Genomic DNA, 25,235 nt, shown 5'->3' on the forward strand with positions numbered 1-25,235 from the left:
TTAGACTTAAAATGCAAAACTCAAGCGGGGGGGGAGGGGGGTGGGGTTAAATAAGTTGACTAAGATGGGCTTCAAAAATTATGTCTTTAGAGGTAATTATAAACCATCATTCACACTTTATTCGAGAGCATTTAATAATCTAGAAATTGAAAATGCCTAAAGATATTAAAAACATAGTTGAAAAACCTCCAAATTGCGTGACACTCTGAATTGATCAGCATTTCCTGCATCAACTTTACTTCAAAAAATTATTGATTAAAAAAATTCACTTCTCCAATACTGCTCTACGAGTCGTAAAAAAATTATCACTAGCATCACTATCAGCATCACTTTCTCCATCAAAAACAAAGAACTCAAACTTAAAACTGAATTCAAAATTGCTCAAATCATAAGTTACTATCAACCCATTAAATCAAACCACTCAACAGTTTGTACAACTACACTCAAAAGCAAAACAAAAACTATCAAACTTCAACTAAACAGGTGAGCAAGACAGCACCGCCACACTTTACAAAACTTCAAAGTTCAAGATCTGATATTTCAAGATAGTTTTTCAACTCCTCATACATTTCAGCTTTCTCATCACTTTCATCCCATTTATGTTTAAAAATTATTCTCCTTAATTGTGAATGCATTTCAATGACATCCGAAATTCGTGCAAAATCGAACGCTTTTTGTACCGCAACCTCCAGTAATGCATTATTCAAGGTGTCTAACTTAGCACGCAAGTCGCTTCGTTTACGCTCCATCTCAGCAGCATCGACTTGAACATTTGGTAGTCCAATTTCGGGCGATGCCTCGCGAGACACATCAATTGCATTTTGAGACATGTTTGAATTTTCAACTGCAGTGTCGTGGTTTTCGACATCCTCATTAACGCTGTTCTTCAATTCATCAGAATGGCCTTCAGCGCATTCATTTGGAATTTCTTCATTTCCTTCTTGATTTTCAGAGGGGGGCACTTCTGTGTTCTCCGATTCGGTTTCGTTCAAAATAACATCAGTAAACAATCGCTCATTCTCTTCCTTTTGTGTTGTTTCGTTGTTACTGACAATACTTTCAGTTACCTTTCCTAGATCCAATGATGTCGATGATCTGTTCACAATTTCTTCATTGTCAAAAGGCAGAGTCTGCTCAGTTAGAAGAGGTTCCAAGCTTGAGTCAACTAGCAATTTGCTTTGTTCCATTTCGTTATCCGGGGAGAACATTTTGTCTGCGTAAACTAGAGTTCTTTCTTGATCTTTGGAGCTGATTTGACTTTGCTGCTCACTCTCATTGAGATCCTCGCCAGAACTTTGTCGCCTGTTACCTGTAGCTGGTGTAACCATCATTTCATCAGATTGTTTCGATTTTGATCTTGTAATACGCGGCTTGATCGGACTAATGCGGCTTTTAAATGGACTTTCAGTCTGTGAAGATTTGAGCGAATGAACAAAAGCTTGCTGTTGCTGTTTCTTATACTTTTTAACAATATCACGCGAGACGTCGTTCCGGTTTCTATTTGCAACTGGTGGCTTTGCTTTCGGTTGTATTGTTAAGGGATCAACTAAATCTCCCTGCTTACTACGCAGCTTCATTGGAAAATTATGATTAGAAGAGCTCTGGTGGGGTTGTGGCGGTCTCGTGAAGAAAAATTTGGGTGCTTTGGTTTGTGGTTTGAGCCCTAAAGAGCTGAAGCTTCGCAAACTTTCAGCACATTGCTCCTCAAACTCCGAGTCTATTTCCATTTTGACCATACTCAAGGCTGAATCTCTGAAAGCACATGCTCTGTGACGCACTCGCAAACTTTGTGGATCTGAAACGGGATTGTACTCCAATGCGTTGTCCGCGATCAAGTCTATATCTTCTAAGAACTGTATGATGCTGACATATTGACCGGAATCGGTTTTGCTCATCATTGTAGTCAAGTCCATTGGTTGTTTAATGACGTCATAATAGTCAGCAACTTCTTCTCGGTCGACTGGTTTAAGAAAGCAGCGATGTTCGGGTGATCTTGCCAGACGTATCAAGACATCGCGTAGATAAATTCTCAGTTCTCGCATCAAGGCAATGTGTTTCTCTCTTATCCGATTTATCTCTCGCTCATTCAGTGATGCTGGTCCTGCGTTTGGCTTGAGCACAACTTTTTTAAACTTCTCAACCGGCTTCAAACTTGTCTTCTTAAAAGTACAATTTCTGATCAGATCATTGAAAATCTCACCAAAGTAGGCTCTGTAACATTCCCTAGTTGGTGTGCCACTAATAACGTGGGCGCTTTTGTTCATATCAATTTCAAAAACCGATATCGACTCCTCGTAATTGTAGTAGCTACTCGGCAAAGTTAAAAGAACCAAAAAGTTTCCAGGGAGAGATTTGAGTCTGGCGATGAATTCTGTAATGATCAGTCGAATGGCGGGTGATACTTCACCATAGAATGAGACTGTATTTGGGATGCATATCACGGCTGATTGCGATCTGGCTGCTTCCTTTAGCATAGCAACAACGGCCTCCTCGGGAGTCAATCCAGCGGCACCAAACAGCACTGAGTGTGTCATCATAAATATTTGCATGTCTTCATATTCGTTCAATACAGCGGGCAATAAACACGTGTCAACAATATTATCTCCGTCATTGTACCAAATACAAACAATGGCTTTTGAAGATGGTTCAACTAAGTTTGCCAAAGGTTCAAATTTTGAGTCTTTAGCGTTTTCCGGCAATATCAGTCCATCAAGAACTGCATCAAGCTCACTGATTGGATCCGGTTTATTGCAACTATTTCTTTCGTGATAAAACACGGCAGATATTTTTGCGCACATCCTACCAAGCTCGTTTCCCAAAAGAAGCGATAAAGAATTGCTCAACGGTTTAGCAGGGCAATCTGTAACCCGGGTAGTCGAAACTTTAATGCTTCTCATAGCGTTGAAAACATCCACAATCTCAACATTCACACTTGTGATGTCGATTTCCAGCTTGCTACTAGATACATAGATTTGTGGGTAGGTTCTTCTAGCGGAAATCAAAGCCGATTCCATACAAAGAAGGTTTATATCTGCTCCCGAGTATCCGTGCGTCTTTTCGGCAACCAGCTGCATCAATTCGTTGCTCATTGGCGGGTTCCAGGCCTTGGTAGCAATTTTAACAACCTCCAAGCGAGCGTTAACATCCGGCATTTTAAACAGAAACTCGCGATCAAATCGTCCAGGTCTTCGAAGAGCTGGATCAATTGAATCGATTCTATTCGTCGCTCCAATGACAATTATTTCTCCACGATTGTCTAAGCCGTCCATTAGAGCTAACAAAGTTGATACTATACTACTGTGAATCTGATCTTGTCGACTGCTTCTAACTGGTGCTAAACCATCTATCTCATCGAAGAATATAATCGACGGTCGCATAATGTAAGCCTGATCAAAAAGCAGCCTCAGTTGCCTCTCCGATTCGCCAACCCATTTGCTCAAGCAATCAGCTCCCTTCCGCATGAAAAACGAGATCTTTCGACCACTGTCTTTGGAGCATTCATTCGCTAATGCTCTGGCCATCAGAGTTTTACCCGTACCTGGGGGCCCATAAAACAAACAGCCTCTTGGAGGATTGATATTAAATTTAGAAAACAGCTCAGGGTAGAGAAATGGCAGCAGGACCATTTCCTTAAGTGATCGAATATGTTTGTCGAGGCCTCCAATTGAAGCAAAAGTTGTCGATTTGTCAATATTCATTGGATCAACATCGGCCAAACTGGCTCCGATAGCCTTTCGGTCTCTTTGAGTTTGTGTCAAATCGCATATATTAAGATTCATCGGCAGAAGCGACATTCTAGACCGTCTCATACTACGCTTCTTTCGTCTCCTGAAACTGCGCTCATCACCACTTGAGCTGCTTGACGACGAATCAGAATCACTATTATGGAATTTAGCTTTCCGTTTTTTCTTACTATGTCTTCTCGCTTTCGAGTTTTCACGCAGGCGACTACTCAAAGTTGCAGCAAAGTACGATGGAACATGTACATTTGTACTTTTCTTGCTCTTCGCATTTGACGGCCGGAAGAACTCGGGCGCTTTTCGTTCAGCACGAAGATTGTATGTCGGTTTGTCATCAAACTCATTTTCCCTACCATCAGTTTCAGTAGAATTAGCAACGGTTTCTTCTTCATCGCAAGTTTCGGTTGCGCAGCCTGAGAATACACATTGCGAATTCAGCTGTCGGGTCTGTTGTCGAGTTCGACCGATGATTGTTTCGCTCTCGTCTTGAGTTACATCTTCCTGCTCCTCAAATTTGGGTTTTTTGCTTTCAGGCTCTTCCTCACGGGGTTCCGAATGTCGAAGGGTTATCTCTTCTGATTTCACAAATTGTTCACTACGCGAGTCAAATCGCTTAAATGGTTCTAACGAGAACATCTGCTGACCCCTATGAGTTCTTGACCGCTTTGGATATCTTGTGTCAGGGTTGCAAGGTGGCGCGCTCCTACGTGACTTAACTGAGCTTGAGGTGACGGGCGGACAGTTTTCGGCATCACTCAGAATGTCGTACAGAGGGCGAGACGTTGTTACCCGACTTCTCTTTCGGAACTGGTCGTTTTCTTCATCACTGCGCCCGATATCAAATTTGGAGGTATTATTAAAAGCTGATGAGGTTTGATCAGATATTATCGGCGAGGGAGCCGATTGCTGTACATTACTGAGGCTGCTCAAGGAATGGCGGGTTTGGACCATTGCTACCAGAAAACCATTCAAATTTAACCCTGAAATCAAGCATCCTAACTTAACAGCGGAAGGACTTTCAGAAATTTTTATTTTTTGTACACTAAACTATGAGCTGCCAAGACAAAATAAAACACAGAAAATGAAAGAACGATATACAAGTCTATCATGAGTTACGCCCGAGTTGCTCTTCAATTTCTCATCTAAAATATTTTATTGTTCTTCAAGACAAATTTTATCAGAGAGAATATAATGTTCAGATCAGAGACATCCGATCAATTAACTCTCGATGCAAAGCAAAAAGCTTGCGGCTCTTCGCATATTTTTTTTGCAAAAAGCAATCTTAAGTAATCCACTTTTGAAAGAAGTACCAATGTATACAGATAAGCTATACTTATAGACAGAGCACCTGAAAATAAGAGAGAACGATTGATGTTATGCATAGTGAGGAACGTTCACGTTTGCACTATTTCATAATTACTAGTTTAGTACAAAAATTCTCTAAACAATAATGGCTTCCTTAAACCTTGTCAACCTGCCTCCTCAAGCGTTCTTCAGCAGCTTTGTTGAAGCGTACACTTAGCTTAGTACATCTCTAAGAGCTTAGTACATCTCTCAGACACTTAACGCCCCTGGGCTGCACCACTTAAATGAATTGATACAGCAAAAACACCAATGAAATGAATTGATTCAGCCAAAAATTACCTGCATAATGCAATTTTTCTTCGATTCGTACGAAAAACACACATGTCTACCATAATTCAGTTCGAGAGCAAGCAACGAAATAAAATGTTTAAAACAGAAAAGCAACTAGAATTTGATGACTAGACCACATGAACTTCAAATGTACTTCAAAGTTGGATTAGATCAAATGTACACAACGTCTTGTTTCTGCGTTTGTGAAGATATGAAGGAACACTATGAAAAACAAGAACGGAAAAAAATTTAGAATACCCATGAAGGTTGTTTGACTTTAGAATTCAATCTTCTTAGAATTAAAAGCAGCAAATGTGACGTCGCAAACAGGCAAAAGCATGAGTACACGCAAACAGTCAGACGAAATTAGTAAAATAGAAATTGCAAATTGTTAAAAATTCGAAATCCTTTAAAAATTGAACTTAATGAAAAACAATTCAATTTTTCTCAATCAAATTCATAATTGCACTTTGCCGAACGTACTAGATAGCGATTTTGACAAATCAGTGTTCACCAAAGATAAAATTTTCTCAATATTTATCAGAGATCACTGCATTTACAAAAAAATATTCAAAACGAAAGCAATAATAGAAAACTCAACGTTTTTTTCAAACTTTGCAATTAACTAATTCATTTCTTTCAAATTAAAGACCTCCTTTGCTTGAAATAATTTCCAGCAGATTAGTGGATTAAGCTAGCTCTAAAAAACCATGAACTAAATCGAAAAATTATCAAGACGGCAGGTGCGATTCTGTGCGTAGCACAGAATGTTCCAACATGCCTCTTAACGTTGCAAAAACACTTTTAAAATTCTGTCAGAGAAACCGTTCCGAGTATCCGAAAGCAACTTATATGCCTTAGAGAAAATTACTTGTACTGTTTGAACCCAAAAACTATGCCGTAATTAAAAATCTTCAACAAATTCGAGAAAGACAAGTATAATAGAGATCGAACAACACAGACATAGAAAAATCATACAAACACACACACACACACACACACACACACACACACAGACACACACACACACACACACACACACACACACACACATTAAAAAACTCCAAATACAGAGCCCAACATTTAAAAAATGACTTTTTAAATCTTGTTTTTGGCAGTTGACCAAAAATCAAGGTTAGGTCCACTTTCTTCTTTTTCTAAAAAAAAACTAGGCGTGGACATTTTATTTTGAGGCAATCCTAACCATAACAGTATTTTTGACGTAATGAATTGTAATTTTGAAAATTCGAGAAAAATTTTCTCAATTTTGATATTTCATTGGGACAATCAAATCTTAAAAATCTCAAATTTGTTACCAGCGAGACTTGAAAACAAAGTTTTTGTTTTGAACCTATTTAAAGCCACAATATGTTGCAAATATTTAATAATTTTTCTAATTTTGCGATGATTCCTAACAGTTCTGGCACTTCGCCTCTATCTGTATCCAATATTGGACAACTAACTCTCTCAGATTTAAAAACTCGGAACGACTTTGGACTCTGCAATTTTTCAGTCAACTGTATTGGTAATTGTAAAATTGACACTAGAATTTATAATAAAATTCTTTCAAAAAATTTTGTGATTTTTGACGTTTCGTGAGCATAATGAGACAATTAGTTTTTCAACATCCCGCAGACGTGAAATCACTGAGATTTACAAAAATTCTTAGTATAAGACATTTAAAACCGCAATTTAAAGCGAACAGAGCAATTTCTGTATTTTTTCAAGATCTCTGAGAGTTTTCTCACTCTGCCTCAATTTCTGTCTAACATTTAATGAAATCTCTTTCACATTAACTCTCTCTCTCTCACACACACACACACATACTAATAGCACGCACATTTCAATTACTCACATCCCAACATACAACCCCAAAAGGGCGAAGAGACGCACAAACACGCACACAGAAAAAAAGACAAACCTCCAGACCAATTTTAAAATTTTATTAACTTTACTCGAAGTTCTTCATCGTTCATTTATGTCTTACTTGTTTTTTTATGGAAAACTAGATGTAGATTTCTTGAGGCAACTGTATCAGCAATTGTAAAACTGACACTAAAATCTGAGATGAACTTTTTAAATTCGAATTAGTTATTTATAATGTTGCCAGGGCATAATCGACCAATTCGTTTTTTTAAAAAAAAACATCTCGTAGTCGCGTAAACAGAGACGGTATCAAGTACTTTTAAAACTGTAATTTATAGCAAATTTTCCGTAATTTTTTAACTTTTCAACATTTCTGATGGTTTTCGCACTCTGCCTCCAGTTGTGTCTAAAATGTTAAGGAACGTTCAAAAGTGTCCCTAAAGGCTCTTCATTAGTAGCGCTGAGTAACATTGGTTATCAGTAAATTTTATGTTTGGGCCCATTCAATTAAGTAAAAGCATTTTTAAAGAAATCGGGAATTTTATTAATTTTAAAGAGAACTGTCACGCCCCTATTTCGTGCCTCATAGTCACGTGATGTTTTTCCTATAAATATCCATAATAAGTGCTATAATTTAGTTCATATTCAGATAGTTCTCAAGGCCATATATAGCCAGTATTTCCATCTAGGCCTGTAGCCCCTAATTTGTTTATGTTCATTAAAAACAACCGCAGATTGACAGTTTACTGATAAATATATTAAGTGCCTAAAAGCCTCAATATTTACCTTTTTGAGCTCCCTGTCAATGAATTCGCATATTTGTTAAATAACTTTATAAGAAACAATGTACTTGATGAAGTAAATATTATGATAAAGTAGGTGCTGATACAGAAGTTGTATATGTACTTAACAAACATCCAGAGACGTACAAAAGCCGGAAATTGCCCAACTTGTATATCAGTAATTCTTTACGAAGGACCAAAACAACTCAAGGTACAGCCCTGCGGAACCCTCGATCACCAGAACACCGGATAACCAGCCTGAAAGCCAGTTGACCAAAATCTCTTAAAACTTGATAGAACTTGAAAACTTAATAATTCTTGATTAATTCTTGCTGAAATAATTAAAGATTGAACTGGAAAATCTTTATAAAATGCTAAGTTAAAACAAGGCTTCCTTAGAGCTAAATTGCGACCGAACAAAGCCAGGCAAATTAGTGTATATAACACGCATCTGAACCACTTAATAAGAGGCTATTACTAGCTAGTTTTATTCAAAATATATCCGCTAAAAAACCGCACTGTGAAACATCAAAAAAGTCCTTGTAAAATGATAATTATTCACATTATTCGATTCAAATATTAACAATAATAACACCTCAAGAAAGACATTAAAAATCAGTGCGTAACATGGCGACAGGAGGTACTAACTGTTTCCCAGTTTAACGGACCGAAATTACGATTAATTCCTTAGTCTAAACACTATTTAAAAGAGGGCAAAACCAAAATTTATACAGAAAAACAGAACATTTATATTTATTTTCGCCACCCAGCTCCGGAGGTCAAAGAATCAAACAGTGACTTCGGTAAATATGCTGTTGCCTATCTGAGTGCAGTTTCCACAAGGCCTGTGCGGTCGTGGTCCCCACGAATTTTCCTAGACTAAGGGGCACTCTTTAATGGTGAGACTTCGGTGGCCCATACGGCTTCAACGTTAACAGTCTGACGATTTGACCAGAGCTTTAGGCATAGGTTCATAAGTAGCCCAAATTTACTATTTCCCGAACAAATGGTTTCAGTAGTTTCTTTTTCTGATATCTTGTGCTACTCATTCAACTTCTTTTACCTTCATTAACCAATTAATCTCCCCAATAAGTTAAGTTAAGTGTGCTATTTAATACTTTCGAACGAAACAAGACTGATTTTTATGGAAAACTAGGTGTAGATTTCTTGAGGCAACTGTATCAGCAATTGTAAAACTGACACTAAAATCTGAGAAGAACTTTTTAAATTCGATAAATTAGTTATTTATAATGTTTCCTGAGCATAATCGGCCAATTCGTTTTTTTTAAAAAAAATCTCGTAGTCGCGTAAACAAAGCCGGTATCGAGTACTTTTAAAACTGCAATTTTCAGCAAATTTTCAGTAATTTTTTAAACTTTTTAACATTTCTGTCGGTTTTCGCACTCTGCCTCTAGGTGTGTCTAAAATGTAAAGGAACGTTCAAAAGTGTCCCTAAAAGGTCTTTATTAGTAGCGCTGAGTAACATTGCTTATCAGTAAATTTTATGTTTGGGCCCGTTCAATTAAATCAAGTATTTTTAAAGAAATCGGGAATTTCCTGGAAATTCGTTGAAAATAATTGAAAAATATACGCAAAATTTTGTGCGGTGCCTTCGTAGAAGGCACCGCGACTCGATTTCTGCTGTCAAAAATCACTTTTTTCAATTTCTAAAGACAGTTTTTGTCACTTTTTCCTCCTTCATAGGAACATTTGACAAAACACAACAATTTTTAACTTCGTACGTTGCTCTCTGCTGTAAACAAGTTTCAATTCGATGTAGTTAAAGTACTTATCTTCGGGCTCTGGTGGAGCAATAAGTTCGAGCAGTTAAAAGGTTGCTAAAAAAGAAATCATTTACAAAATGGCAAGAATATTAAATTGAAAAAAAAAATAAGTTTATCCACTCTTACGTTTGTATTACAGGGCACACTGGAAAGAAGGTCTAAGGACCTCGTTGCGCGTCCTTTCCCAGCCTAAAATAATCTTGAATAAATTTTCAATTTGTTTGTTGGATATATCAAATGCTTTTATTTTTCGATGTTTGATTGTGATCTATGTCGTGTTTTGATTATCCTTCTTTGTACATTTAATTTATGGGCCGGGATAAATTAACTCTCTCTCTCTCTCTCTCTCTCTCTCTCTCTCTCTCTCTCTCTCTCTCTCTCTCTCTCTCTCTCATTTCTTAGAGAACCTTAGTTTTTAAGAGAACCGAAACAGAAAAAAATTCTTTTTCCGAAACAAAGTTTCGTTTTTCATATAAAAAGTTTCGCAGTCAAAAAATGAATTTTTTTTTCAGTTTAAACAGACGCCAAAAGACAGGAAAAGATCAGTCCGAAGATCAATTTCAAAATAAATAATTTTTGGAACTTTGGTCAAATAGTTCAGAATGTTAATTTTTAGGCTTGAAACAGTAAAAAAGCGACAAAACCCCCATTCAACCTAACTAAATTTGCCATCAACCTGTACAATTTTTGTATCACGATTTTGAAACTACACTGTAATAGAAAATCGGCGAAAAATCCATTTTACGAAACCAGGCGATACCTTTACGAATTGGCGAAACCAGGTTTATACGATGAGAGCAAGCATACTCGTCTGAAATTGAAACTCCGATTACTCTTGCAATTTTAAGACCAATTTATTTCCAATAAGGAAAACGAACGATATAACCAAAAATAATCGAATTGAACAATTATGGAGCATTAATGGAATAGTTTGAAATAAAAATGCAGTCAAATTCAATTAAAGTAAGCATACGTCCTTTTGAGAACAAACTCAAGACCTGACCAGCTTTATTATTGGGCAAACACCATTCGATATTCAAAAGAGCACGCACCAAATAAATTGAAACGTACCAAACAATATACTAAAACAAATACGAAAACAAATTAAAAACTCACTTCCCACTTTTAAAGAAACCTTGAGCTATCAAAGTCGTTAAAACCAATAAAAGCCGTAAACACACTCTTGACCGAACCGTAAACACAAGCTCTATAGAAAATAAACGAGGGAAAGGGTGAAAAGACAATAGATATTTTTTTTTTAAATGCCATCATAGTCAATATAACACAAAAACTAAAACATCGAACCATTCAGCAGCAACAATCAATAAACATTTAAACTTTTTATCAAAACCAATGGTCTCAAAACCAAAAATCTAATTGCCAAAGACAGGAACGATCAAAAAGATGCAATGCAGTCTCAGTAAAAATCTGAGGAGATCTGCCAAAACAAAGAAATTACTATAAAAAAAATTTAGAAAACATGGTCAAAACTGCTGTTTTTAAAAAAACAAATGGTCTAAATTGAAAACAAACATTAGCTACAAACTGAAACAATGAAATAGATTCAATTTCAATTCATAAGGAAGTAAATGTCACCTGTCATTACTGAGAAAATGTAACAAGCCAAACCAGTACAAGGAGCCAGAACCAAAAAAAATCTAATAATTTGTGAAAAAATGGTGCCGCAGTCGCCGTTTTAAATGAATACTGACAACATAAAACCTCAATAGTGGGACAAGGACAACTGTCATTAACAAGATTAAATGTTAGGGCAACAAAAATAACTTTAAAATGGTTGAATAATGAATCAAATTTAAATGAAATATTGAAAAAATAGCGTCAAAATTGTTCAAACCGTTGGATATAAATTCACCAATTAGGTTCAATTACGTAGTCAGAGCGCCCGAAGATCTTGCATTAATGTTATCAAATGAGAGGACAAGATCTATAAAAATAGGTAAAGCACAAAAAAGATGTGATAATTTTTGCGAACGAATAGTGTCAAATTCTTTAAAAACGTTAGATGAAATGAAAATGTTAAACACGGGTCATTAATGAGACTAAGAGACAGCACAATACATATAAATATGGAAAAATACACTAACTCAAAAATTCACCAACATTTTACGAAAATCAGTGCTCAAGTAATAAAAACAATTAGCTTCCCCTTGATGAAATCAAAAATTAAATATATTCACCACTAGAACACATGTGCCAAAACTTTTTCAAACCAGTTTTCTCATTCGACTTTGAAAGTAGCTCAACAAAAAATAGATAAACGTCGATGAATTACTCTCAGACAAGCGGGGGCAATTCAACTAACAAATTGGCTGTAGCTTAGAAATGTTTTATGGGTGCAAAAAGTCCAACCCCAGCGATGGTTCGAACCCTGGATCTCCAGGACGCTAGTCCAACATCTGAACCACTACACTACAATGCCGTTGCTTTATTTTCGAGCTTAATTGCTTTTGTATTAGCAATTAACTTTATTTCGGAAAGAGAAACTTAATCTTTCACAAAAGCGTGGAAAAATTACTCACGAAGTCAAAGAAAGTTCTAGAAAAGTGCAAAAATTACTGCTTGTCGCTCCTTTCACTAATCCAGCGTCCAAAATCACTACTTTAATTTGACTTACTGACAAAAAAAAGTGTGAACCCATCTTAAAAAATACAGCACACCGTTACAATTCTTTAAACCGTAAAAAACCAAGAGAAGGCCAATTATAGCTTGCTACCGCAGCTAATTCTACAAAGTAATATAAATTCTACTCTAATTCGTTGATAACATGACTGACCGATCTCTCAAGCAGTTGCATTTAAATGCACCAGCGATTCTCGGAAGAACAGTATAGCTAAAAAAGCTTTTTAAAGGTTAACTTGGCGGGCAAATATCTGCTTCCCGTCAGCTGGAGGGACAAATGGCCAAAAATGTATCATTTTTATAAATACTTATTTATCTTTGTGAACTTCGAATAAATCTCTATAGAGGATGTTCTAAATCTGAAGTGTAAGGCAAAACTTGACCAGAAGAGCAGTGAGTATACAGAAGTACCAAAGAATTAAACGTGCATTCAGATGTCCAACTTTCCTTACTTTTTTTTAAAGAAGAGAATGTTTTCCTCAATACGTATTAATTCAGAATCATCTCGGGCACGGTTTTTTATTTAGGAATCTTCTTTGACCACAAACTAAAACAAATTGTCAGGAAACGATCAACTTGTAAGATATCTATGTTAAATCAATTTACACCCTAAAAAGGGGGAAATTAGCTAGACTCAATTGTTGTTTTCATTCATCTGGCCTATCGTCAAAAGAGCCAGGGAATCAATTTCTGTTGTCAGACCTTCAGAAGACAGCCAGTGTTTGAACTGGTTCATGACTAGTTCACTCACTACAGCCCTTTGCTCTTCTGATCGGATGGATTCAAACACACCTCTCCAATTATTCAAATTAGCCTGCCGTGTAGACCAACTTTTAGCATAGTCCGAGGGCAGGAATTTGAGAATGTTCTCTGCCGATGAGTTTTCATTTCCGATTCCCTGCAGTTCTGTGAATGCAAAGGGAATGGCGAAAAGATTAAAATTCTCTGCTTTCAAAATGTTCCAAGACTGTTTTTGTTCTGGCACTGGACAGTAAATGATGTTCCACATATTTACAGCCAGAGAAAGTCCAGCCCTTGTCAAGTGATGAGTGAAAGACGCGTACCATGAATTGAACGGGGCAAAGGTTAGATTCTCATTTTCGTACAGAAGTAAAGGGTTGCTATTAGTGAGAATATGAAAGGTCGAATTCTCGGTTTTCTGCACTGATAATTTTCCACAGGCTGCAATAATGCGCATATTTTTGCACTCAGTAACTGATAAAATTGTGGAGACGGCTCCAACGACAACAGTTGTGTTCTTACACCTTAACAGGTGAACGCTTTTGACACAATCTAGTAAGTAGATAAAAGAGTTAGTGCATCTAAACAGTTTGATACAATTGTCCTGTAATAGAAGACCTGTTTTAGCCAATGTTTGTTTCGTAATGTACGCAAACATCACAGAACGTGGCAAATAGTTACCAGTCGAAACAATAATTTTGGAACGGATCGTTCCGGATGTGCCAGAAGCGCTCGAATCTACGGGAATTCCTGGAATTGGGCATGGAATTTTAAGTCCAGAGGACAAGGATACTTGCATACCATAAGGATTTACAACCAGCGTACCACATAACCATTGGTTGAACTGACTAACTGTGAAGGTATTCGAATCCCGGTTGTATCCGGAGCTCAGAGCTCGAATAGCTAACTCTCCTACGGGTTCTATGGCACCGTGATGACGACCTTCAAAAAGGAAGTCCAAACCAGATAACGCCTTCATGCTCAGATATCCAGAAGTATGAGAGGCTAAGACATCCAGAAGAGAGCCCAATTTCTCTATGAAGAATAGAACAATAGACTGCTCGTCCGCTACTTTTCTGGAAGCCACTGAAGTGTCACCCCAACTGGCGCTCAAATCGTGACTAGAATTTCCTCCAGGCCACTCGTTAGTGGTTGAACTGTAGCTACTTTTCAAAGACAGTTTGTGAAACTGTTGGAAGAATAGAAAACACATGAATGCGTAAATGTCAACTTTTCTCATTTCCCCTTCAAGTCCTGCTGTTATCTGGTTGAAATGCGTCATTTTGTCCGGACTAGTTAGGGATCCTAATTGCGCTACTGCTTGCAGCCTTTCCGCAGGAGATGACGTTAAAATTAGAAAGTATTCGAAGTAAAAATTGCCAATTTCTTCATTCATTTGCAGCTTGTTTACACAAATATGTCTCCACATCTTTTGAGATACTTTACCAATGTTTCGTTTAGATTTCTCTTTCACGTAAGGCAAGATTTTTTTCAAAAAGAAGGGAGATAGCTTGGCATGAGGTGATAGTTGGAATGCTGTTTCTGTGATTACGAAAGTACGCGGCCATATTTTGACTGAATTGTCAGTCGAACCCATTGCTTGTAATGCAAAAAACCTGAAAGATAGAAAACCGAACCTTCACACTGAAGCAAAACGTCACACTGTGTTATGATTTTTGAATAGAGACTAAATTTGGCACTGTCAAGGAAATTGACTAAATCCAAATTAAAATTTTCAAATTTTTTCGAACTTTAAAAGATTTAAAGCGAGAAACGTAGCAAAGCAGAGAGTGTACAAACAACTCAAGCACATCAATTCAGGAAAAACTAAAATAATTCAGTTCAAGGTCATCCCTCGAGGAAAACTTCAATTATTTTGAGGTGATTTCCTTCGGGCTGTTAATTATCTTTTCAAGAACATATGCTGAACTGGGTTCAATTCTCTTATAGTATCCATCCACTGTATTGGTGACTTCAAAACCATGTTTCTTGTAAAACTCCATCGCGCTGTCATTGCCAAGTTGCACATGTAAGTAAACCGCCTCTACATCTGAGAATTTTTCGCACAGTTTGAATACGTGCTCCAGCATTACAGTTCCCACTCCTAGTCTGCGATACTTGGGAAGACAGCCGAGAGTCATAATGTAAAGTTTCTTCTGGTTCTTGTCTCTGAAGCCTATAATATAAGTGATGAGTAAATATAGAACTAACAAAAGTTGAAAGAAAACGGTTTAAAACATTTATGTACTGTTGCAATCTATATGGCATATTTTTCTCTTTTTCGACCGCTCTAAAACCTTGTTAATATTGGACCAAATTCTTTTCTGCTAAAGAAAATTTGTTTTCGACAGATTTTGAAAACAATCAATTCATTTCAATTCATGAAAGAGTCATTCCAATTGAGAGCAATTAAAGGAGCTACAAGATTTTCTTTAACAAAGCACGTAAAACCAAATAACAGATACAGCCAAAATTATCACAGAGACAAAATGGTATCAGCTGGCCACTTCAAACTCGATTTCAGCGTACTTTTGCATTGATTTGACTATTACAATTGAATGAAAGAGCATTTTAGATCGCGCAAAAATCAAACATTCAAGCGTGATAAAACTCCTGAAAAAGTCAAACACACAAGCAAAAAATTAGCATAAACTTGGTTCGGGAACAATTAATAACCGAAAAAGAATCAACGAAAATCTATTTCAAAATAATTTTACTAGAAAGAACGCCTCCAAATAATCGTTTCAATTTAAACGGTTCGCTGTATCATACCGAATGTCAGATAATTATCTCATGTCTTCAAAGTAAAAATTCATGACGATGCGCATGAAGAACAGTTATCTCACTGGAGTGCGCAGAATTTGTTCAGGTTCGATAGCTGCTTTTAGAATCAATTGCTTGAATCAATTGCATGAGCAGGCCATCCTCAACTGCTCTTCGGTTAGAAGCATTAAGAAGCCGCACCTACTGATCAACTCTACAGATTTGATTGGAAAGACATTACTCTCTCTTCAGTAAAATCTGAAACGTTCAAAATGGCCCAAACTAACAAAACTCTAGAAAAAAAGCCTAGTGCCCTAAAACCAGACAAAAAACAGATGCCCAAAAAAGGTAACCAGAAAAGGCAAAAAATTCCCTTCACGGTTTACCTGGACTTGGAACTGTTGACTGCGCACTATTTGGGTTTTGGGGTGGTCCACCTTTTTCAACTCGACAACAGACAGCACCCACAATGATGTCATTGAAATAGACCAGCTGAGCCAGCTCTCCCAGTTCAAGTACGTCTTTATAGAATTTGTCATTGTACATGACAGGAAATATTACAGTGTTTAGACGCTTCAACTGGCCCACATTGTGCTTCGTTATATCACCAAGATCAATTTTGTAATTTGTTTTCTCTTTCATTATCATCTGAAAAAGGCAAATAATCTCACCGTGGGCATATCAATTAATACGAAATGCTAAAACGAATTAAAACCACCATTTACCGACAGGCAGAAAAATATTTTGTTTTTATCGTACGTATAAAACAAAATTCATATTCATTTCAATGATGGTATCAAAAACTAGTTATGTTTGTACCCCATAAACGTGGTTGTCAGCAAGCACAGTCGAATATTTCCTTAAAGATTTTAGCAAGAGGGAGACATCATTGTCACGAACATTTTTCAGTTTATTGCAACAGGATCAGAACACAATTAAGACTCATGCTAGTAATTACTTGCAGATTCCTGAAACTTTTCCACAGACAACTCAAAAACTAAAGGAAAAGAATCACACACCGTTAGTGAAAATGTACGAATTCTTTTACGGTATATGCGGAAAGGTTAGCAAGCGCAGATAGAAAGAAAGTCAAAATAAAAGAGCGTTTATCAGAGCAATGCCAATCTGGCTCCGCTTAAAATTTTTTCTGAAGTACTTTTACTTAGTTCTGAAGGATACCGGCAAGATTAGCAGACGGAAATCTGGATAAGACTGATTTTTTATTGGAAGACAACTCGTAAAGTGGTAGACATGCATGCTTACATCAGAGCGCTTGCTAAAACACTCAAACCCATAAAACATTCGATCCCAAAAAAACAAGAGAAAAAACGCGAAAGATTAGGAAAGTTATTCCTTGTATGAATCACATAGCATCAAAATTTTTAACTTTTTACAATCAAGGACTCAAAAAGAGTAATTAATTGCATTTATACAAATTATATTTACCCGTTTGTAAATATCAAAAAAAATTGAAACCAAATAGCAAGATCCAGTAATTGAATAGTTATTAATTGCACTGTTAAATATCCTTAAAATTGTTTCCGAGTTTATTTTAAAACCCTAAATTCACTTTCCTAAGATTCCAACTCTGAGTTGAATTTGAAATCAAAAATTGCGATTAAAGGGTGTCGCGAAATTGTGCGCAAAAATGCAATACTGAAAACGAGATGTTTCATAAGACAAACGCCCTCTGAACGCTGCAAGACAAACTTCACGTTGTCGTATTGGCATAAAAAAGAGCCTCGAAATGTTTTCCTGCCATACCACTGAAACGCTACGGTTTCAAGCTGACAAAATTTGACTTCCGTGGCCATTTGTGTATTCGCTGCAATCGTAAAAAGAAAATTTAGACAACGAAATAAGACGTTCAAGGATATAATGCATAATACATGCTATGACGTCGAAGTTAGGGCCATCACGTCAGTTGCTAGAAGAATAACCCTTGACAACAAGTCTAGCACTGATGATGACGCTCGTCTTTAAACCCAACCTAAAGATAGTTCAGCAGAACCTTCTGTCAAGTCCAAAAGAAGCAAAGGAAGCCTACAACTATCACGAGGCAAATAAAAACAAAAATTAACAAAAATTGATGTGTGAAGTTTAAACGAAGAATTTGCTTCACTCGTGTTTTCCTGCGCAGCGCCGTCTGCATCACGAACTATAAGGCAAATAGCAACAAAATTCTCACAGAAAAGACAATACATACTCGGGCGCAATATCATACATTCGAATAAAGACAAGTTGCCCACTCCTGCTTAGCGCAATTATCTGTCTCAAATAGTGCCGCGGTTCTAAATAAGCAACCGATGTTGATGACACCTAAAGGGTGGTTGGGCAGGAGGGAAAGCTTAACACTTAATAAGTGTAACATTAATTCAGGCTTTGACGCGGCTCCAAGAGCGTAGTATATAGAAGTGAGTTCAAAATACAAGGCATCTTTGGAGTAAATCTATGTATGCATGCTGCTGTGGTGTTTCAAAATGAGGATCATTATTCACTCCAGAAGGTGAATCTTACCTCTCTTTTAGTCAATTTTAGGAAACTAACTAAAAATTGTGTACCGCTTGACTGAGGTCCTGAAACGCTAGTACCGCATCTGTTCTTTTCAACTTTATTTTAAAACATTTAATTTCCTATAAACCACGGAGTCGGTGCTACCATTACCTTTGTTCATCTCAATTGTCTGCCCGTTCAGTATCGGAAAAAAACGACACCGCTTCAAAACTAACCAAAAATTGCATTCTCATCGGTTCCAATATCTATTGCTTGATAGTTATCAAAACTTGAGAAGGTAGTTTAAGCAAACTGAAATTTTCCTCTTCAATCTACTCTAAATGAGACGAGAAGGAAGTTGCGATCACGGCTAGACCTTCGTTAGGCCAACTTGTACGTATTTTTTACAAACATTTAAAGTAATCAGTTTAAGATAGACCAATCAGAGCACGGGCAATATTCCGCTTTATATCTCATTTTATGGCATTCTGCTCTACGCCCGTTCGGCTTGGTCAACTATTGCCACCAGATTTAACGACTTTCTATGGGGGTTTTGTTACAAAAAAATCAGTCCAAAATATCTCTCATTCCAAAATAATTCTTGCAACACCAATTTTCGACACCACTTCAAAATTACCAAAAATTGCGTTCTCCTCGGTTCTAATATCTATTGCCTGATAGTTATCAAAACTTGAGTTATTTATGCAAACTGATTTTTCCTTTTAAATATAATCCAAATGGTCACATAGGCGAGAAGGAAGTTGCGATCACATAGGCGAGAAGGAAGTTGCGACCTTCGCTAGGCTAATTTGTGTTTATTAGAACATTTCTTAGATAATCAGTTCAAGATAGACTAATCAGAGCACGGGCAATATTCCTCTTTATATCTCATTTTATGGCGTTCTACTCTACGCCCGTTCGGCTTGGTCAGCTATTGCCAGCAGATTTAATGTCTTTCTAAGGCATTTTGTTCAAAAAAAGTTAAGCCCAAAATAACTCACATTCTAAACAAAATTCTTGCAACGACAATTTTCGACACCGCTTCAAAATTATCAAAAACTGCCTTCTCCTCGAGTCCAATATCTATTGCTTGATAGCATCAAAACTTGAGATAATTTATGCAAACTGAATTTTCCTCTGAAATCTAATCCAAATGGGCACAGAGCCGAGAAAGAAGTTGCGATCACAGCCAGACCTTCGTTAGGCCAACTTGTACGTATTTTTAACAAACATTTCTTAAAGTAATCAGTTTAATACAAACCAATCAGAGCACGGGTAATATTCAGCTTTATATCTCATTTTTTTGCTTTCTGCTCTACGCCCGTTCGGCTTGGTCAACTATTACCAGCAGATTTAACGCCTTTCAAAGGAGTTTTGTTCCAAAAATTTACGTCCAAAATATCTCTCATTCTAAAATAATTCTTGCAACGACAACTTTCGACACTGCTTCAAAATTACCAAAAAATGCATTCTCCTCGGTTCCAATATCTATTGCTGGATAGTTATCAAAAATTGAGGTACTTTATGCAAACTGATTGTTCCTCTTAAATCTAATCCAAATAAGCACAGAGGCGAAAAGGAAGTTGCGATCAAGGTTAGACCTTCGTTAGGCTAATTTGTAAGTATTTTTTACAATAATTTCTCAAAGTAATCAGTTTAAGATAGACCAATCCGAGCACGGGCAATATTCCGCTTTACATCTCATCATATGGCGTTCTGCTCTACGCCCGTTGGGCTTGGTCAACTATTGCCAGCAGATTTAACGCCTTTATAAGTGGTTTTGTTCCAAAAAGTTAGCTCCAAAATATCCCTCATCCTCAAATAGTTCTTGCAACGACAATTTTCTGAAACGAATCTAAATTAGACGCATTTAACTCATTCAGTTTTTACTAAAAGGAAACAAGTTTGCGGTTTTAATCATTGCTACCAGTATCCAGTAAGTCTATTTGTTCACCAAAACTGTTCTCGCTCACTTTTCGCCAGTTATCTCTTTCTTGAGACGTTCAATCTTCTCATCCAGAAGTCTATCTTCTTTTTCCAAGGCTTCCACTTCTTTCTCCAATTCGGCGATCTCTGCCTCATGTTCGGATTTCTCACACTTAGTTTTTTCCCGACTCTTCTTTACAGCTACAAAACGCGGAGTAGTCTCAATTACGTGTAGTAGCTAAACCAAACGTGTAGTAGCTACAAAACGATTAATTAAAAGGTTCATAATTTTACTTTTGAAAAATTGTTGAAAAGTTTCCCACTGATTCTTTACTGGAAGATTTTTGCAATCCAGAATTGGAATATTTTTAAAATTTAAAAAGTTTTCTCACATTACTTAACGTTCACTTACTCGTCAGTTCAATTTGGTGTAAAAATTTCAACGATAGCAAAAGGCGTTTCGAGTTAAATTAATCAAGTTCGTGCAAGGCTATATATATTTTTTAAAAATCAATTTTTCATCATGATAGCATTATTTAGGCTCCGCGTAAATCTTTAAGATTGAGAACAAGTCTGTAAGAATCACGCACGCACACGTAACTCTGAGACCTGATATTGAAGAGTCCGGTAAAAACAAACAGGTGTAGAGCAGAATGCCTTAAGACGAGATTTACAGCCAAATATTACACGAACTGATTCATTGATCTTTAGTCAGTATTACTGAACTTGACGCATGTATTACTAAACGCATGCGCCTAAAAATGTCCGATATAACCAATCGAATTTCACGATATCACAGAAAAGGCTCCAAAGCAAAACAAAAAACCTAGATAAAGAATGCATTAAAAGCCTCAGAGCAAATCAAATTTTACCATTCTTCAAATTGAAAGAGATTACGCTCTTCAGCCACCAGAAAAATTACTGAACTTATGTTTTTCTCTTGCATCGTCGTCAAAAAATTGCAGGAAGAAATGAAATCTCTTGAAAGAGAAGCGTAACTATATAAGAACAGCAACAAAACTCTGCAGTCTTGGCGAGTATGTAGCCGAACCTAAGGTAATTTGCTGGACCATCGTTTCTCTTAATTTTAAAATTTTAACACAATTTTATAATTACCACCTGACATCTCATGCGTTTTTTTTTAAAAAAATATTTATCTTTTTAACGCATAATACGAAGTCATCAAAAGTATCAATAAACTGGGAAAAACTCATCTTTGAAAGATGCTGTCCGTCAATTGTTAAACGCCTTTTCTTCATAACAAATGGGTGCTTTCATAAAACAGCTTTTCCTATTAGGCTTAAATGCGTTCATGTTACTCCAATGTAAAATTTTAAAAATGATCCTGACGAGACAGATAACAATAGTCCCATATCAAAGAAACATTACGGGTCTAAAATATTTCAGGACTTAATTACAGATCGGATGAACGATTTTTACATCAAAATGAGCTTCTTAGCCAAACAGTTTGACTGCAAAGGCATCCAAAAACTGATACTCCTGAAAAGAGAACAGAGTTGATATGAAATCAATCCGACAAAACTAACTTATGGCTGCTATTTTACTGTACCTAACAGATCTTTATGATTCTATGTGCCATAAAATTTCATTAAAGAAACTTAACATTGGCTCCAATGAGGGTTTAAATTAAGCCATAAAGACAAAAACATTTTTAATAAACAACACTCATTCCAATGAAATGCTCTCAGAACAAGGTGTATCTGGAGGAACAGCACTTGGTCCATTTTTCAAAAAACTGTACATCAACGACACGAGAATATACGTAGACAAAACTTTTGGTACAAAATACAGATGTAAAGCTGCAGTGGAACGAATTTTTCTCTGCTATACGATCATGTCATGAAATCAAAAATACAAATTAATAATTCAAAATTTATTGACATCAGTCAGCAAAACCAAAAGGAGACATCAACTCAAAACCTCTAAGCGATCAAATTACCAAAGAGTCAAAATACGTTCAAAATGCTGGGAATTAATGCTGATCTGTACTTAAAATTTCAAGAGGAAGTCAAAAGCCTCCTGAAAAAGATGCTCTACGGTATAGCAACTACATACTGACGATGCAGCAGCAGTCCACAATCAGTGTTGAAAAATTTTTTAAGTGATGCGAAAAATTTTAAGTGAGGCAATCTTCTGCAAAATTAATCCCCTTGAGAGAAAAAACTATACATCTCCTTAATTAAATAAACAACTAAAATGAAGGGAGCTTTTTTCAATTAAAAACTTTTAATTCAGAAACTTGATGGCTCGCTTGTGAAACCAGCACCACAATATTGGATTAGTCTACCTACAGAACAGAACGCTCATAAGCAAAACAGAAAACTCCTGAATTAAATTGGAAAATAAAAAATAAAAAAGGGAGCACTGAAAAAATTTTGGTCGAGCTAAAAGACTACACATAGCCCACAAAAGGCTGTCAAACATTCACAGTTGACTACCACTGACCAGCTGTAGAATTGCAGCCGTTACAACAAAAATTGACGACAGCCTTAATTTCTTCCAAGTAGCAAAATACAAAATGTATTCCAATTTGGTCTGCAGTCTCATTGGATTAATTAGAGTAAATTTTTCAAGGGGCTTTATTAAAATTAATAAATAGGTCAAATTGAGCGTCTAAATAGGTGGACAATAAGCTCACATCGAAATATACTCAAAGGAAATTTGATAACTAAATACACCGACTCTTTAAACGTAAGCCGACTAACGTCCGATGAAGTGCTCTCAAAAATCAGGCTCGAGCAATCTATTATAGGGGCTTAGCTTAGAAAATTTTATGTGTGCAAAAACTCTAAGCTCATAGGGGTTCGAGCCCGTGACCTCTAGCATAGCAGTCTGACATCTCAACCACTACGCTACAAGGCCTTTGATCAACCAATCACGATCGCTTTTATATTAGCAACAAACAATGCGAGCAATTGAGATCACTCAAAAACAAAAAGTGGAGCGTGAAAAAGCCACAAAAAAGTCAAAAATCTTCTAGAGAAACGAAAAATTGTGCATAAAAAGGACACACAAATTTACATTAATTGCCTCAAACTTCGTTCGAGAGCAATTAAAGATTTAATCTTAGTGCCCTGGCTATTAGTTTTATCCCATTTCTAATGACTTCACTATCTTTACCTTCAACGTAAATTTGTTAAATGAATTCTAAATTCAATTCAGTTGAAACAGTTCTTGGGTTAAGTCAGTAATCAAACGTAAAAGTCCTGAAGTAAAAAAAAAGTAAATTGAAGTAACAATAAACTTAGCCCCTCGCAAAACAAAATTTTGTCTCACTTTTACTGATCATTTTCACCAATCAATTTATGTAAGAAAAAATGCGGAAAGTTGACAATAGAAGAGCGCAATCTGATAAACCTTTCCAGAAAATTCTTTACAATTTGCGACTCTAAAAAATAGGCAAACAAAATTGTATAGAAAAATTGTCTAAACTTAATTAATTGTCTACCAAAACAATTCACAATTGAAAGCAAGCAAATGAAACGGCCAAAAAAACAACTATAAAAACCGAATTTATTCGAAAAACACCCCCAATACAAAACAAATTGAAGAAGGTTAAAAAAACTGCAAAAAACAGTCCAAAACGTCATTATGACAAAAAGAGCTTAAAATTGCATCTAAAAGTCTAATATCTGCTTCTGATGGTCAAAAACGCTTCCTAACGTAAAATTAACGTAAAGTTCACATCGTTGAGAAAACTACTTTGGATGAAAATAGCGTTAAAGTTACCAAACTGCTTCGAAAAAGCCACCAGCGATCACAAGAAATTGCACACTTTACTGCCTCATTTCTAGCTTATCTTGAGAAACTTTGTTTGAACAAATCCACCACCCTCTTTTCTCAATCTTCAATTTTGTTCCTCAAAAAGCAAAATTTTAACACGTGAAGCATTCACTTTTACATCAATTCAGAACAACTCGACCGATTAAATATAGCCGACTGATTGCCGGAAAATAGGCGCGACAGACGCCTGTGGCCTTCTATGAATTGAAACAACTAAAGAAACAGGATAGATAGATCGGCCACCACTGCTTTAATAGACCACTAGACTTGAGTTAGATTTGGACTGTCATTTCTATGAGACACATACGCTCCATAAGGAAAAAGCACAGCTTTTTCAAAATTAATATTCGAAATCAAAAGCTCAAGACTCATACGTTCGGCATTACTTAGATGCACACTATTGATCTTTAACTAGTAAATGTTCATCGAATTTAAAGTTCATTGAGTTAAGAAGTCAATTTTTCGAGTGAGGTAAGTCACGAAATTGACCTAAAAGCAGAAATGACGTCAAGCACACAAATTTTAACTGCAAAGCAAGAGAAGTCACTGAAGACATTGAAAAAGTCAATAAGAAAACAGGTCGTAAGAATAATCGATGGAGACGACGAATTTAAAAAAATAGCGGGACAAGTTCTGATATACAATTCAAAGAATTGTATTTATTTATGACTTGACAATCATTAACTCCGCTTTAAAAGGCAAATGAGAGCTGTTAGTAATGAGACTAAGCAATAAAACAACACCAGAACAACAAATACCAGCCGATCAAAAAGTATCAATTTTTATTTTCTGAAAAGACAGGATCAACATCGAAAAACAACTACTATGAGCTCTATCTGCCAACTATATTCCTCTATTTCGTTAGCAAGCTACCATTAAATGTCGATGGGTCCTGTCACAAATATTAAATTATAAGACAAATAATCAAAAATTGCAATGACACTCGCAGAAACCTCTTGAAAACACTTCGAAAAAAAGTTACAGAACGCAACAGCTACTGAAGGATATAATTTCATGAATTAATTGAGTCCTCATTGACCACTACTGAGACCTGTCATCTA

The 25,235-nt window shown here is 36.4% G+C and overlaps 3 protein-coding genes across 3 annotated transcripts; all 3 read right to left on the bottom strand.

The window, feature by feature from the left end:
• Window positions 1–353: 353 nt before the first annotated feature.
• Window positions 354–4,754, bottom strand: LOC142339333 (ATPase family AAA domain-containing protein 2-like). Its single transcript, XM_075389308.1, has one exon. It carries the CDS (start codon window positions 4,689–4,691, stop codon window positions 519–521), a length of 4,173 nt encoding a protein of 1,390 aa, XP_075245423.1. The 5' UTR covers window positions 4,692–4,754; the 3' UTR covers window positions 354–518.
• An 8,198-nt stretch (window positions 4,755–12,952) lies between these two features.
• LOC142339334 (TBCC domain-containing protein 1-like) lies at window positions 12,953–14,834 on the bottom strand. Its single transcript, XM_075389309.1, has one exon. It carries the CDS (start codon window positions 14,783–14,785, stop codon window positions 13,082–13,084), a length of 1,704 nt encoding a protein of 567 aa, XP_075245424.1. The 5' UTR covers window positions 14,786–14,834; the 3' UTR covers window positions 12,953–13,081.
• Window positions 14,835–14,908: 74 nt separating this feature from the next.
• Window positions 14,909–16,595, bottom strand: LOC142339335 (N-alpha-acetyltransferase 50-like). The gene is made up of 2 exons (XM_075389311.1): window positions 16,338–16,595; window positions 14,909–15,364 (listed from the first exon to the last, which is right to left on the bottom strand). Exons 1-2 carry the CDS (start codon window positions 16,591–16,593, stop codon window positions 15,060–15,062), a joined length of 561 nt encoding a protein of 186 aa, XP_075245426.1. The 5' UTR covers window positions 16,594–16,595; the 3' UTR covers window positions 14,909–15,059.
• Window positions 16,596–25,235: the final 8,640 nt, after the last annotated feature.

This window comes from Convolutriloba macropyga, chromosome 5 (genome assembly GCF_964194025.1).
Source record: "Convolutriloba macropyga chromosome 5, txConMacr16.3, whole genome shotgun sequence".
Lineage (NCBI taxonomy): Eukaryota > Metazoa > Xenacoelomorpha > Acoela > Convolutidae > Convolutriloba > Convolutriloba macropyga.

Bases quoted from the DNA above. Each gene is read 5' to 3' on its own strand.
- LOC142339333 (XM_075389308.1), bottom strand. From the start codon at position 4,691: ATGGTCCAAACCCGCCATTCCTTGAGCAGCCTCAGTAATGTACAGCAA.
- LOC142339335 (XM_075389311.1), bottom strand. From the start codon at position 16,593: ATGAAAGAGAAAACAAATTACAAAATTGATCTTGGTGATATAACGAAG. The intron at 15,365-16,337 runs GTAAACCGTGAA...CTTATATTATAG, and splicing joins GTCAACAGTTCCAAGTCCAG to GCTTCAGAGACAAGAACCAG.
- LOC142339334 (XM_075389309.1), bottom strand. From the start codon at position 14,785: ATGGGTTCGACTGACAATTCAGTCAAAATATGGCCGCGTACTTTCGTA.